Below are 13,050 nucleotides of genomic sequence, written 5' to 3'. Positions count from 1 at the left end.
TTTTATTAAGTCCTCCTCCAGTCATCAAATACGTCCTTTAAAACAAATAATAATAATAAATACATATTTAAGCACATTTACATATGTAAAATATACATGGTTTATGTGGAGATACTGTTCACACGTTTAATAAAGACGGTAGTACCTACAGTTTACTTTAAAAATACACGACTGAAAAGCTGCCCACCTCTGAATGTGGAGGCTGAGCAGGAGGTGTAGCCAACGGTCTACATGTGGCGCATAAATGGCTTTATAACTTTGTAATTTGACACTTAGGTTTCAGAAAGGTACGCAGGACTCTGACAGAAGCTATAGTTCCATCATGGAGCAAAGTTAGCATCCTCGGGAAAACAATCCTCCTTTGAATGGTTCGCTGATACCGCAGTGTACAGAGAATATGGCGAAGCACATTGGAAATAACTTTCATAAGAGTTATAACCGCGGGAAGAACAAGAGGGGGAACTGGTTGGCCGTTATTTTACTGAGAGTATCTCGTCGGGATTTTGGACTGTGTTTGACCACGCTGCTCCTGTTTTGTATGGGCTCTGTCTTGTGGCAGTTAAATGGAGGGGCACCTCAGCTTCTCCTTCATGTAAGATACTACTTTGGTAAGAATAACAAATGTTTTGCAACTTTTGACTCGATTTATACTGTTTTGTGTAGATAACATTGTAAAATAATGATAATTAGAATTATTACTTCGTGTGGTATAATAAGCTGCTTATCATCCTCCAGAAGTTACATTCTGCCTTGCTAAGCCCAGGAAAGCGAAGTCACAGGCCCTATTCTCTGTATTAAAGCTCATTATTATGATTCTGGAACTGTAATTATAGGGTAAAAATATTACCAAGTGTTTTTTTTTGTTTTGTTTTTTTTAAAGCAGAACTACCAAACATAACATAAGTGTATTCAATCATTCTGCAGCAGGTCTTTGGGGGCACTTCTTTTTACTCAAGATGTTTTGGTAGCTATTTTTATTTTCCTTTTGTGGTCATTTAATTGAATAGCAATTTGTATGAGTGGATTTTGGCTAGAACTCTATGCAGAAGCGTAGTTTCCATACCCTTGTTGGGTGGGCACACAGTCACACCAGTGCAAGTCCTTGGGCAGAACCTTTAACACTACATTTTCCTACATCTGAACATGATTAGAACTGTATTACTCTGTGCCAAATGTTTTAAATGCACCTCTACACATGGAATTAACATAAACCATTATTTTGTTAGATTGGTGAGTATTTAACATGTACCTGCCACAGTCTCATTCCATTAACATGAGCAAACACTAGATGTTTGGAGAAGTCAGAGCAGTGAGAAGTTATCAAGTAGTCCTTTGTGTCTGAGTCTATCAGCAGCATGAAAGAGTTCCTTATTGCCCTCACATTTGGACAATGCCAAGGGCAGGCAGGAAGTCTCCTAATTAGCATTTCCTTGCTTTAATTAATGTGCTTGTAAAGAGGTTTATTTTATATGAATAATCTTAACATTAAGACTCAACAGTGGCAATCTATATGTTACACTGAGTTTGTGTATTACTCACGTTATTTTCTGGTTTACAATCTCTCTTCATGCTGTTTCTTTAGGACAATCAACATTTCTTGATGATCATGCACCTTATGCACCTAGAGTAAGTGTGACACATACTGTTACCCAGCCAGATAACCCTTTATTATTAGAGTTGTTTTTGTAGTTCCCATGTGTTATTTTAATGACATGGAAAAACATGATGGGATTAATGTCTTGAGGTAATCAGAACTTAGAGTCATATCATGTGTGTTGTTTATGTAAAATGAATTAGGCATATAAGTACTAAATTACCAATTAAATTGTTACTAATAATTAACGCAAGGGCCCATTTGTTTCTGTTTTAGGCCTTACCTTTCCCAAGTCAAATAATATATAATCGAGTTGGGAAGTGTGGTAGTCGTACAATTGTCCTGCTGCTTCGTATTCTGGCCGAAAGAAACAAGTTCACCCTCATCTCATCAGATATCCACAACAAGACCAGGCTTAGCATGCATGAACAGGTCAGATGTATCCTTTTGTTGGCTATGTGAATTTTAAAAAAATGTAGACTCATCTCTTTCTCCTCTTATTTGATGCAGATGGAGCTGATTGTTAACATAAGCATTGTTCCTCAGCCATTTCTATACACTCGGCATGTTCATTTCCTCAATTTCTCCAGGTAATTACATCAGCGTTTGTACTGGCAAAGCTTTGAAGAAGAATCCCTCCGATTTTCAAATCTTTTACATAGTTCAATAAATGAACTGTGGTGGTCATTTATAGTGTTTTCATGTGAACTGCTTTACCAGAGATAAACTTAATGACATGGGTATTCTATGGTGATGATGGAAACAAGGGGTTAAATTTTTGTCTTCAGCATAAATATAGCCATTTACAGAGGCATGTCTTCTAAAATTTTATATATAAAGTTCAAATTGGTAAAATAGTGGTACTACACTGAACAATCACTGGATTAGAAACTTGCCTTGTATTTTCACTCACTGTTCATTTTATCAGCCCTTCTGACCATACAAGGGCTCTTTGTAGTTTTACAATTACAGACTGTAGTCTGTGAGAGGCAATTTAGGACAAACTTCAAACTTACCTCTCACACACATTATCAATCCTCTCATACACACCATCTCACACTCACCATCAAACCCTCTCACACACTTCCCATCGGTATTTGACAGCGAATGAGAGAGATTTTGATGGTAAGTGTGAGAGAGTTTTCTGATTTCTGATGTTTTTCTGATTTGCCTACAGACCTGTCATTTAAATATTCTGTTTCTGATTTGTTTATAGTTCTGTGGGTATAATTTGTGCGGGTATAATGGAAATCCCAGTCAGCCATGTTAAATGGATCAGAGAGCTCAGACCCAGATTAATGAGGCTATGGACCTATTAACAAACAATTCAGAGATACTATGTTTATTTAACCCTGCAGGAGGAATCAATTTTATTGACTTTTTTAGGCCTGTTTAAGGATAATAAGACAATATTTTATTCAGTCAGATCTGTTTTTGTTATTTAACGTAGTGAATTGGCTTCAACCACACTGTCTTACATGCTCTACCAAAACCCACAATGTAGACGCATGACTGTGATGGTATCGTGCAAATATTGTGTTATATTTGACAGTTAAATCCCAGCATCTGGCTCGTACAGCTGTTACACCAAAATCTGTGACCCTAGAGGGCGCTACTTCATAGCCTTGGCATAAGGGGTCACAGTTTCTGACAGCTGTCATCAGAATTTGTGACCCCCACTGAAACTCCATATGAACCTTATAAACATTAATGTTAAGTGGGTTCCATTTAACATGGCCGACTGGGATTTCTACTTGTTAGGAAATTAACCTCAATCAAGGGAAGGGCAAATTTTTCTATACGCGAATCACAAACAGAAAATTTAAATGACAGCTCTGTAAGCCAATCAGGAAACATGACCAGCATACTCTCACACACCAATAACTCATTCCCTATGAAACTCATACTGATGGGGTGTGTGCGAGAGGGTTTCATGGTGAGTGTAAGAGGTTTGATGGTGTGTATGAGAGGATTAATGGGGATGTATGAGAGAATTGATAGTGTGTGAGAGGCTTCCTCCAGGAGACACTTCAGTGGCAACTCGAATCTCTGACTGTCTCTCTGACATATCTACATGGATGAAGGAACATCACCTCCAATTGAATTTATCCAAAACTGAACTACTGGTTCTCCCAGCCAAGCAAGCTATTCTCCACAACATCAGCATCAAGCTAGAGTCCCTATCAGTGGCTCCCACCAAGGTTGTAAGAAACCTAGGTGTCATGGTTGATGAACAGCTGACATTCGCAGATCACGTTACCGCTGTAGCTCGATCGTGCCGCTTCTCCCTATTCAACATAAGGAAAATTAGGCCATACCTAACTCAACATTAAACACAGCTCCTCGTTCAGACGTTAGTAATCTCCCGTCTAGACTATTGCAACGCCCTCCTGACAGGTCTTCCGGCCTGTGCTGTGAGACCGCTACAGATGATCCAGAATGCTGCAGCACGCCTGGTCTTCAACCAACCAAAAAGGGCACATGTCACGCCCCTATTAGTTGAGCTGCAGTGGCTACCCTTAGCTGCTCACATCAAATTTAAATCACTATTGATGGCCTTCAGAGTATTCACTGGTTCTGCTCCCATCTACCTCAACAGACTCTTAAAACCATACGTTAGCGCCCGCCCTCTCCGTTCTTCAAAGGAGCGCCTACTAACACGACCAACCCCCCGTACAGGTCAGTTGAGGCTATTCTCATCTCTGGTACCACGCTGGTGGAATGAGCTTCCAAGCACTATCAGTGATGATTGGAACAGACAGCATGACCTCTAGAGTTTATAAAGCTCTCAGTGTCACTGCTGGACTCAGAATAATCTACCAATCAAAGTATCCAGCCGACAGCATCCTGTGTCTACTGATCAACAGATGAGCTACTGTCTCTGACTTTGGTCCAACTGATAGATAGGTAGGTATATCTCTTGTCCTCTGACCATTGAAAAGTGGGGCAAAATGGACAGTGAATGTAGATACAATGTAGATTTTTCACTGTATTTTCCCTAAGGCCATAGAATACTAACCTAAACCTTCTCCAATTAACTCCACACATCCAGTTTATGTAATTGGCTTTATTTATTCCCTTGTAAAATAATAACTGCTCAAGCAAATTAAACAGTGTTTCAGAGTCAGGACAGACATAATTAAAATGCTAAAATTGGGGAGAACATTGTACACTAAAACCTGTTGCTGCAGTTGTACCTTTCGCTGTGAGAAGGTTGTTTGAAAACTTAAAAATATTCACCTTCTATGGAAAAGGAGAATGTTGAGTATCTTCAAAGTACACAACAGGATTTTAAGACTACTGTTGTACCCATTAAGGACACACTAAAATCTAACCTTGAAGAACAAAATGTACCTATAAGGTAGCTATTAAATGACAGCATATGAGATCACAAAATAACTCAATATTTGGGTTTGTTGGTGTTGGAGAAATTTGGTCAGTGTGCTCTGGGCTGTACCCAGAGAAATCTAACTCAGTTTAAGAATCCGGTCTTTACATTTCCTGAAACAGGTTCCGAATAGATGAGCCAGTATATATCAACATAATTAGAGATCCGATCAACCGTTTTCTGTCCAACTACTTTTTCCGGAGATTTGGAGACTGGAGAGGAGAAGAGAATCATGTCATCCGCACTCCAGGAATGAAGGACGATGAGAGATATCTAGTAAGGGCTTTGAAATCTTTTCTCTTAGGTATCTTTGATAATATTGTGCTTGCCCCAATATTGCTATAAAAAAAAAAGATGATTGCTGATATCAGAAGGTGAGACTGTTCATGTCGACATCTTAACAGTCTTGTTAAGAGTTGCTGTTGTTTAGAACTGGGCTTTTTCTCCTCAACGTCATATTTTATTTCCTGTAGCCATTAACCTGTTGTTTACTAATTCAAGAGTCACGTGAGGAACAAGATTCTAAATGGATTTGGAGGGGCGTGAACATGTGGTGATTTCATTATGAAATGAGACATATAGACTAAACATCCCATCATTTAGTTTTAACTTAATTTATATGGAAATGAATGTCCTTTTTTGCCTCAAAGCAAAAAGCAGACACATCTCTGTATGTAGTGAAAGCACTGTTTGGAAAGCTGTATGTAAGAAATTAACTGTGCTCTACAATGTGGTTTCTAGGAGGAGTACCGTAACTGTACAGCTTTGCTGCATCATAAGTTAATGTGCCCAAATTTCCCCTTGTGCGTTTTACAGTTTTTCATGAATACTTCTTTCACCACTCTGTCTGCAGGCAGGATTTATGAAACAGTACAGTCTTGCTATTTTTAGAATGTGAAATGTTATTTATTTATTTATTTTTTTTCTGCTGGTTTCCCATTTGAGCAGTGCCTATTCACTCTGTCATATGTCTGTACTTGTTTTGATGAAAAACATTTTTATTTCATAATATTTTAGTTACATAATTCTAATAAAACCCTGCGTTAATATTGAATTAGTAAATTATATAGTAGATACTGTAAGGCATAATATGACCCAGCGCTTTCTACCTTGTACATGTAGTTATCTTATGTAAAAGCCATATTCAATATATATCTTTCATGGAGTTTTGTTTGCTTTGAGGCAGGAAATAAAACAGGCGTGGCTCCCCTGCCAGGGGCTGACAGATATGAATGCCCCCATAGTTTATGGATTTGTGTGCTTAGCCCCCTTGTGGATGAACAGAAACATGTCTTTTCACTGAAACTCGAAGGACTCTAAATTTAGACGGGTTTATTAATCTTTTTTTTTTAATTTTGTCCATGTTGGTCTCAGGACATTAACACCTGCATCTTGGAAAGCTACCCTGAATGCTCCAACCCCCGGCTCTTCTATATCATTCCTTATTTCTGTGGCCAGCATCCTCAGTGCAGGTGAGAGAACTTTGTCTGTCAGGTAGAATGCTAAACATATCATATTCTGTTTAATAATGTCAAGTATCACTAATTCATTTGCTGATAAATAATATTATGATGCGTATGAGTCATTTTAATGGGTTTTGGAAAGAGAACCGAGTATGTGGGCACTGCAGAAGGCTAAGGAGAATGTCCTGGAACGCTACCTGTTGGTGGGGGTGTTGGAAGAGCTAGAGGATGTGCTGCTGTTGCTGGAGAGACTTTTGCCTCATTTCTTTTCTGATGTCCTCAGCATCTATAAAAGCCCAGGTAAAAACTCCTTTTTCCTTAGCTTTTGTTAGAAATGTTCTTTCATCACTAATTTGGTATCTCAATTGGAAACACCCTCTGCATGATTAGCCATGGAAGCACCAATGGCACTATGTCAGGCAGTGTGCCAACTGAGAGGTCATATCTCAACCATGATTCAGAAGCACTTCCCCATATATAGCCAGGGGCCTTCTGAAGATGGAGCTTGCCGAGGTTGACTTGGGAGTACATACTAAAGAGGACGCTGTGGTCGTTCTGTAATTGGATGAGGCGTACTTGATGAGTCACTGTCTCCATGGCGTGAAAAAATTATTAGTGCTGAGATTGGTGTGAAATGCATTCTGGGAAATCTGACTCTCAGGTCTACAGAAGTCATGTCCCAGTGCATTCTCAATATTATGGGCGGAGCAAGAACACATCCAGGTATTTGAACTGTACTTGGCTAGATGTGGACTTTTAAATGAAACAGAACTTGGGCTGAGACTAATGACGTTTCCTAAGAACACGCGAACACAAGTACAGACAAGAACACAAAACCATCATCATTTGCCTCCTCCAGCTGCACCCAAACAGGAGAGCAACTTTGACCACCATCCATCTCTCCTTCCCAGGCAAGATGGAGCTCTTTACCACTTGCTTATCACCTAGGAACCACTCAACAAGGCGGTGGCAAAATGACCTACACTTTAGCCTTTGCTTCACACCAGCCTAACACCCTCACTCCATATGTTCCTCAGGCTGGGCTTATTCTAACCTGGTGCTTTGAATAATAACTGAAATATCTCATCTTTCTTCCCTTCCTGCATATCAGCATGCATGAAAATCACTGGCAGTGGTGACAGACATGAGGTCATTGGTACTTGCATGGTCAGAGGGCATTTCTCATAGGGAAAACTTGACTCATGTCTCTGAGAAAAATGTTTATGTAAACTTGTGTTACTGTCATCAAAATCAAACATCATGTGGAGGATTTTAAAGGGTAGATGTCCCCAGACTTTTGACGAACACTGCTTATATTTTTCATTTTTTTAAGTGATGTTTGATTTCATTATCCATTATCTGTAACCGCTTATCCAATTGTAGGGTCGCGGGGGGTCCAGAGCCTACCTGGAATCATTGGGCGCACACACACATTCACTCACACACTCACACCTACGGACACTTTCGAGTCGCCAATCCACCTGCAACGTGTGTTTTTGGACTGTGGGAGGAAACCGGAGCACCCGGAGGAAACCCACGTGGTTATACTTTTCAATGCATTTAAATTTCCACATGCCGAACCCATAATGTACTAATGTACTTTACAGTTTTCATTATTTTTTTTTAATCAAATCAAATCAAATCAAATTTATTTATATAGCGCTTTTCACAACTGATGTTGTCACAAAGCAGCTTCACAGAATTCCAGTAAGACAAGATTTGACATGAAATGTAAAGACAAATGTAAAACCCTCAAGTGAGCAAGCCAGGGGCGACAGTGGCAAGGAAAAACTCCCCCAGCTGAGGAAGAAACCTTGGGAGGAACCAAGGCTCACAAGGGGTGACCCATCCTCCTCTGGTCAATCTACTGGTGATGATAGTTAGTAGTCCATGAGAACTTCAGTGTAGGGACAGCTTCAAGGCACTTGGTGGTTGCTGGAGCGTGGGCAGCTGGTCTGAAGCGTGGAGGAGGATCTCGACAGTCATCCATCAGTGTCCAGACAGACAGGTGGGCAGTCGTTTACTCGGAAAGATGTAAAGGGATGGAATTAGTTTTGAACTGTTTTGTGTTTGTAAAGTAGAAAATATGAAAATTTCCAGAGTGTGGCTAATGACTCCGGCAGATCTGACTATGACAGCATTAACTAAAAGGAGAGAACCAGGAGGACACACAGACACGGGAGCATCCTGAAACACTGGCATCCCTCCGCTCCACCGTCAACAAACCTGAGTGATCGCGAGAAACGGCGGGACGACAGCACCAGCATCTCAGTTTACTATAATTCCCTGTGTCCATGGACCCCCCGGATCTGCCGCCTTTATCTATGGGGGAGCATTAGCTACCAAATGATAAACTAAACAAATGAGTTTTTAGCCTACATTTGAAGATTGCGACTGTGTCTGAGTCCCGAACATTTTCTGGAAGATCATTCCAGAGTTGGGGGGCTTTATAAGAAAAGGCTCTTCCCCCAGCTGAGGCCTTCTGAATTCTGGGAACATTTAAAAATCCAGTATTCTGTGATCTGAGTGAACGTGGGGGCTCATAATAGGAAATTGTATCTTGAAGATATTCAGGAGCAAGCCCATGTAGAGCTTTATATGTTAATAACAAAATTTTGTAGTCAATGCGGAATTTAACAGGCAGCCAATGAAGTGATGATAAAACTGGGCTGATATGTTCAAATTTTCTAGTTTTAGTGAGGACCCTAGCTGCAGCATTTTGAACTAGTTGAAGTTTTCTTAAATTGCTGCTGGTGCATCCTGACAGTAGTGCGTTACAGTAGTCAAGCCTTGAAGTAATAAAGGCATGTACTAATGTTTCTGCGTCCTGGAGGGATAAGGCATTTCTAATCTTAGCAATATTGCGAAGATGTAAAAAAGCTGTCCTAGTGATACTACCTATGTGTTGATCAAATGATAAATCCGGGTCAATTATGACACCAAGATTTTTTGCTGCTGAACCAGGTTTAACTGGAAAGTTAGCTAGATTTAAAATTAAGTCTGATAATTTATTTCTTGTCACTTTTGGACCCAAAAGCAGGACCTCTGTTTTGTTGCTGTTTAGGAGGAGGAAATTACGCAACATCCAGCCTTTCACGTCTTTTACACAGTCCTCTATTTTCTTTAATCTGTGTTTGTCATCGGGCTTGGCTGAAATATACAATTGTGTGTCGTCTGCGTAACAGTGAAAGTTAATGTCATGGTTTCTTATAACTGTGCCTAGCGGTAACATGTATAATGTAAATAATAATGGTCCTAAAATAGAGCCTTGTGGAATTCCAAATCTTACTTTAGAATAATTTGAATTTAGATTGTTTACTTTTACGAATTGATAACGTTCCGTTAAGTAAGATATAAACCATAATAGGGCTGTCCCTGTGATTCCAACCATGTTTTCTAACCTTTCTATGAGAATATTGTGGTCTATTGTATCGAAGGCTGCGCTTAGGTCAAGAAGCACCAACAGGGATACGTGGCCTTGATCAGAGGCAAGAAGAAGATCATTTGTTATCTTGACTAGAGCTGTCTCTGTACTATGATGTTGCCTGAATCCAGATTGGAATTTTTCATATATATGATTCTTATGTAGATATGAACTAAGTTGTTGGGCCACAGCTTTTTCTAAGATCTTAGACAGAAATGGCAAATTAGAAATAGGCCTGTAATTAGACAGTGTACTAGCATCAAGATTTGGTTTCTTGATCATAGGTTTAATAACTGCTAGTTTAAAAGCTTTGGGTACATGGCCCAGACTAAGCGATGAGTTTACTATAGTTAAAAGAGGATCAATAATAGCTGGTAGTACTTCTTTGAGCAACTTTGTGGGAATTGCATCAAGTGTGCAAGTTGTACAGTTTGCGGAGGTGATAATCTTCTCTAGTTCTAATTGTGGGAGTGGGCAAAAGGTTTCAAGTCTTTCTTTTACAGTTATATTATGTTTTATTTCATTCACATCAGGTGGCAGCCAGGATGGATTTGATCCTGTGGCTAGAGTTTGTTGTCTAATATTCTCAATTTTATTATTAAAAAAGTCCATAAAATCTTTACTGGTGAGAGTTGCTGGAATTAGTTGTTCAGAACCTGCTTGATTTTTTGTAATTCTAGAAAACACACTAAACAGTGCTCTCGGATTATTTTTATTATGGGAGATCAGCGAGGCCAGATATGCTGAGCGAGCTTTAGTGAGGGCATTTCTATACTCTATAAGGCTGTCCTTCCAGGCAGAATGGAACACTTCAAGCTTGGTTGATCGCCATTTCCGCTCTAGTTTTCGTAATGTTTGTTTTAAAGTACGGGTCTTATCGTTATACCATGGTGCGAGCTTTTTCTGTGTTATACTTTTATGTTTAAGTGGTGCTACCTTTTCTAAAGTAGATCGACAGGTATTTTCTAGGTAATCAGTTAGTACATCTAGGTCCATTTGGTCTGATGGAGTTGGAACTGGGGTCGATAGTTCTGGTAGGTTTTCTATAAATTGTAGGGCGGTATATGGTTTTATTATACGCCTTGTAGAATAGCGAGGGTTCTTACATATATTATGGATAAAACGTAGCTCATATGAAATTAAGTAATGATCGGAGATTGCTGAGGATTGCGGTAAGATATTAATTTTGTCAATGTTAAGACCTAGTGTCAGAACTAAGTCTAAAGTGTGGCTGCAGTAGTGTGTAGGCCCTGTTACATTTTGAGTAATACCAATAGAGTCTAAGATTGAGGTAAATGCCTTTTTTAGTGGGTCACTTTCCTTCTCAAAATGGATATTGAAATCTCCTACAATTATAACTTTATGATTGCACACCGCTAGGTTTGTAGCAAAATCGCTGAATTCTTTCAGAAATTCTAAGTAAGGCCCTGGTGGTCTGTAAATGTTGCATAATAAAAATGCGTCCTTTTTTGTGACCGGATTTGTAATAATAGTGGAGAGAACCTCAAAAGAAGAGAAGGTGTCACATTGTTTAAGACTAATTTCTAGGGTATTTTGGTAAATTACACATACTCCACCTCCTTTGCCTGATATTCTTGGGCTATGTGCATAATTATAGCCTAGGGGGGTGGCTTCATTTAGTGCTAAATATTCATTTGGTTTAACCCACGTTTCCGTGAGACAGAAAACATTGAATTTATGATCACTTATAATATCATTTACGATGAGTGCTTTTGAGTTTAGTGATCTTATGTTGAGTAACCCAAATTTTAGTTCTGAGGTGTTGCTGCTAGGTGTTGTGTATGATTTAATATTGATTAGGTTGCTGAAACAGGCTGATTTTGTTTTTCTACTTTTACATTTAGTTCGGGGGAGAGACACTCTTAACTGTTGATTCGCCCTGTTGCTGCACAGTTTGTGTTGGTCGTCCTCTAGTCCTTCATTGGTGGACAAAGGACACTGTTGGCTGAATATTTTTGGTTGGTGGAGCAGCACTGCTGTCTCTGATCCACTCATACTAGCACAACATGTGTCACGGCAGTGCTGGGAATGACCCCAAGCCTTACCCACTCCGTGTAGGTTCTTACCATAGAAGAGCAGGGTGAAATAGGTATTAGAAAGTATGCAGAGAAACAGATTGACTACAGTATAATTGTAGAACTAAAGAGTGCTTCTGTATGATCAGTGGAGCTGATAATATGAACAATAAATGTAGATAAAAAATAGTACACCACAACATAGGTGTACCCTGGTTTAGTGAAAAATATTGTGTAGATATTTACAAGTGTTAACTTTAAGATAAATGTAGTTGCCATTTTCTCTTTTCGCGTAGATGTTTCCAATGTTTGTAAAAACAAATTGAACAGTTAAAGAAATTTGGATGAGATGAGATGAGTCTTTATTGATCCCAAAGGTAATTGCAGTGTCACAGTACCATACACTAACCACAATAAACAGGGCTGGGTCATAGATGTAGACATGGGTTACTGAAGTACTATTAACCATAAGAAATAAAGTGAGAAGGAATATGATGTATTCTTTGTTAGTTTCTTTATTCTTACAGAATACAGGAAGTTGGGAAATATGACAGGAACTGTACACAAGCAGACACCAAGCATGGAAGCTTTGCAGATTCTCCACCAGCGCATGGAGTACGAGTATGATTTCTACAACTTTGTCAAAGCGCAGTTCCACCTCACGAAATGGAAATTTGGTCTAAGGACCGGACCTCAATCACCACGGCAAAATTCCCAGTTTCATCGCAGAGAGGAGCAGGTGGAACATGTTGATACATCATTGGAGAACTGGGAAGAATATCCATGAAGTCAGATAGGCTGCTATTAATTTACCTCAAGGCAAGCAGAATCCATTAGGAATGGAGCTTTTCCCTCAGAAATGGACTGGTTTGAATATGAAGAAAAGTAAATGCTTTCCTTTGCACTTGTACAGCACATTGACTGCCTCAGAATGCTGCAGTGTCCTTAACATAATTTATTCATTTCTAAGTGCCATTCCATAAATGACAGTAACTAATAAGTGCTGTTTTTTTTTTTTTTGTATATAATGCCAGGACATGGAATTTGATTTTATTTGTTTGTTGCATTTATTTTATTTTATTTTATTTTCAACAATGACAAAAAAAGGACTGCTGAAACTGAATTAACTAATCATTTTGGATTTT

The 13,050-nt window shown here is 39.2% G+C and overlaps 1 protein-coding gene and 1 pseudogene across 3 annotated transcripts; both read left to right on the top strand.

Annotated features, from left to right (window-relative positions):
• The first annotated feature begins 203 nt into the window (after positions 1-203).
• On the top strand, positions 204-13,049 carry LOC136706702 (uronyl 2-sulfotransferase). Of its 3 annotated transcripts, none has more exons than XM_066680295.1 (8): positions 204-608; positions 1,583-1,626; positions 1,871-2,026; positions 2,105-2,184; positions 5,105-5,258; positions 6,357-6,454; positions 6,588-6,745; positions 12,433-13,049. In XM_066680295.1, the coding sequence occupies exons 1-8, from the start codon at positions 398-400 to the stop codon at positions 12,690-12,692; spliced, it is 1,161 nt and encodes a 386-aa protein (XP_066536392.1). In that variant the 5' UTR covers positions 204-397; the 3' UTR covers positions 12,693-13,049. The 3 variants fall into 3 exon arrangements, with proteins under 3 accessions (XP_066536392.1, XP_066536399.1, XP_066536408.1); XM_066680302.1 differs by having other exon boundaries at positions 12,416-12,601; XM_066680311.1 differs by lacking the exon at positions 12,433-13,049 and adding an exon at positions 12,202-12,345.
• LOC136702160 (uncharacterized) lies at positions 3,580-4,368 on the top strand (annotated as a pseudogene).
• Position 13,050: the final 1 nt, after the last annotated feature.

This window comes from Hoplias malabaricus, chromosome 1, assembly GCF_029633855.1.
Source record: "Hoplias malabaricus isolate fHopMal1 chromosome 1, fHopMal1.hap1, whole genome shotgun sequence".
NCBI classification, from domain to species: Eukaryota; Metazoa; Chordata; class Actinopteri; order Characiformes; family Erythrinidae; genus Hoplias; species Hoplias malabaricus.
The sequence above is the reverse complement of the archived record's forward strand: the minus strand, read 5'-3'. Positions and strand labels throughout refer to the sequence as shown.

What these genes read in the sequence shown, in the direction of transcription:
- LOC136706702 (XM_066680295.1), top strand. Translation starts at nt 398, where the DNA reads ATGGCGAAGCACATTGGAAATAACTTTCATAAGAGTTATAACCGCGGG. An exon ending in ATGCACCTTATGCACCTAGA is followed by an intron (nt 1,627 to 1,870) that starts GTAAGTGTGACA and finishes TTTCTGTTTTAG; the next exon opens with GCCTTACCTTTCCCAAGTCA. An exon ending in GGCCAGCATCCTCAGTGCAG is followed by an intron (nt 6,455 to 6,587) that starts GTGAGAGAACTT and finishes GGTTTTGGAAAG; the next exon opens with AGAACCGAGTATGTGGGCAC.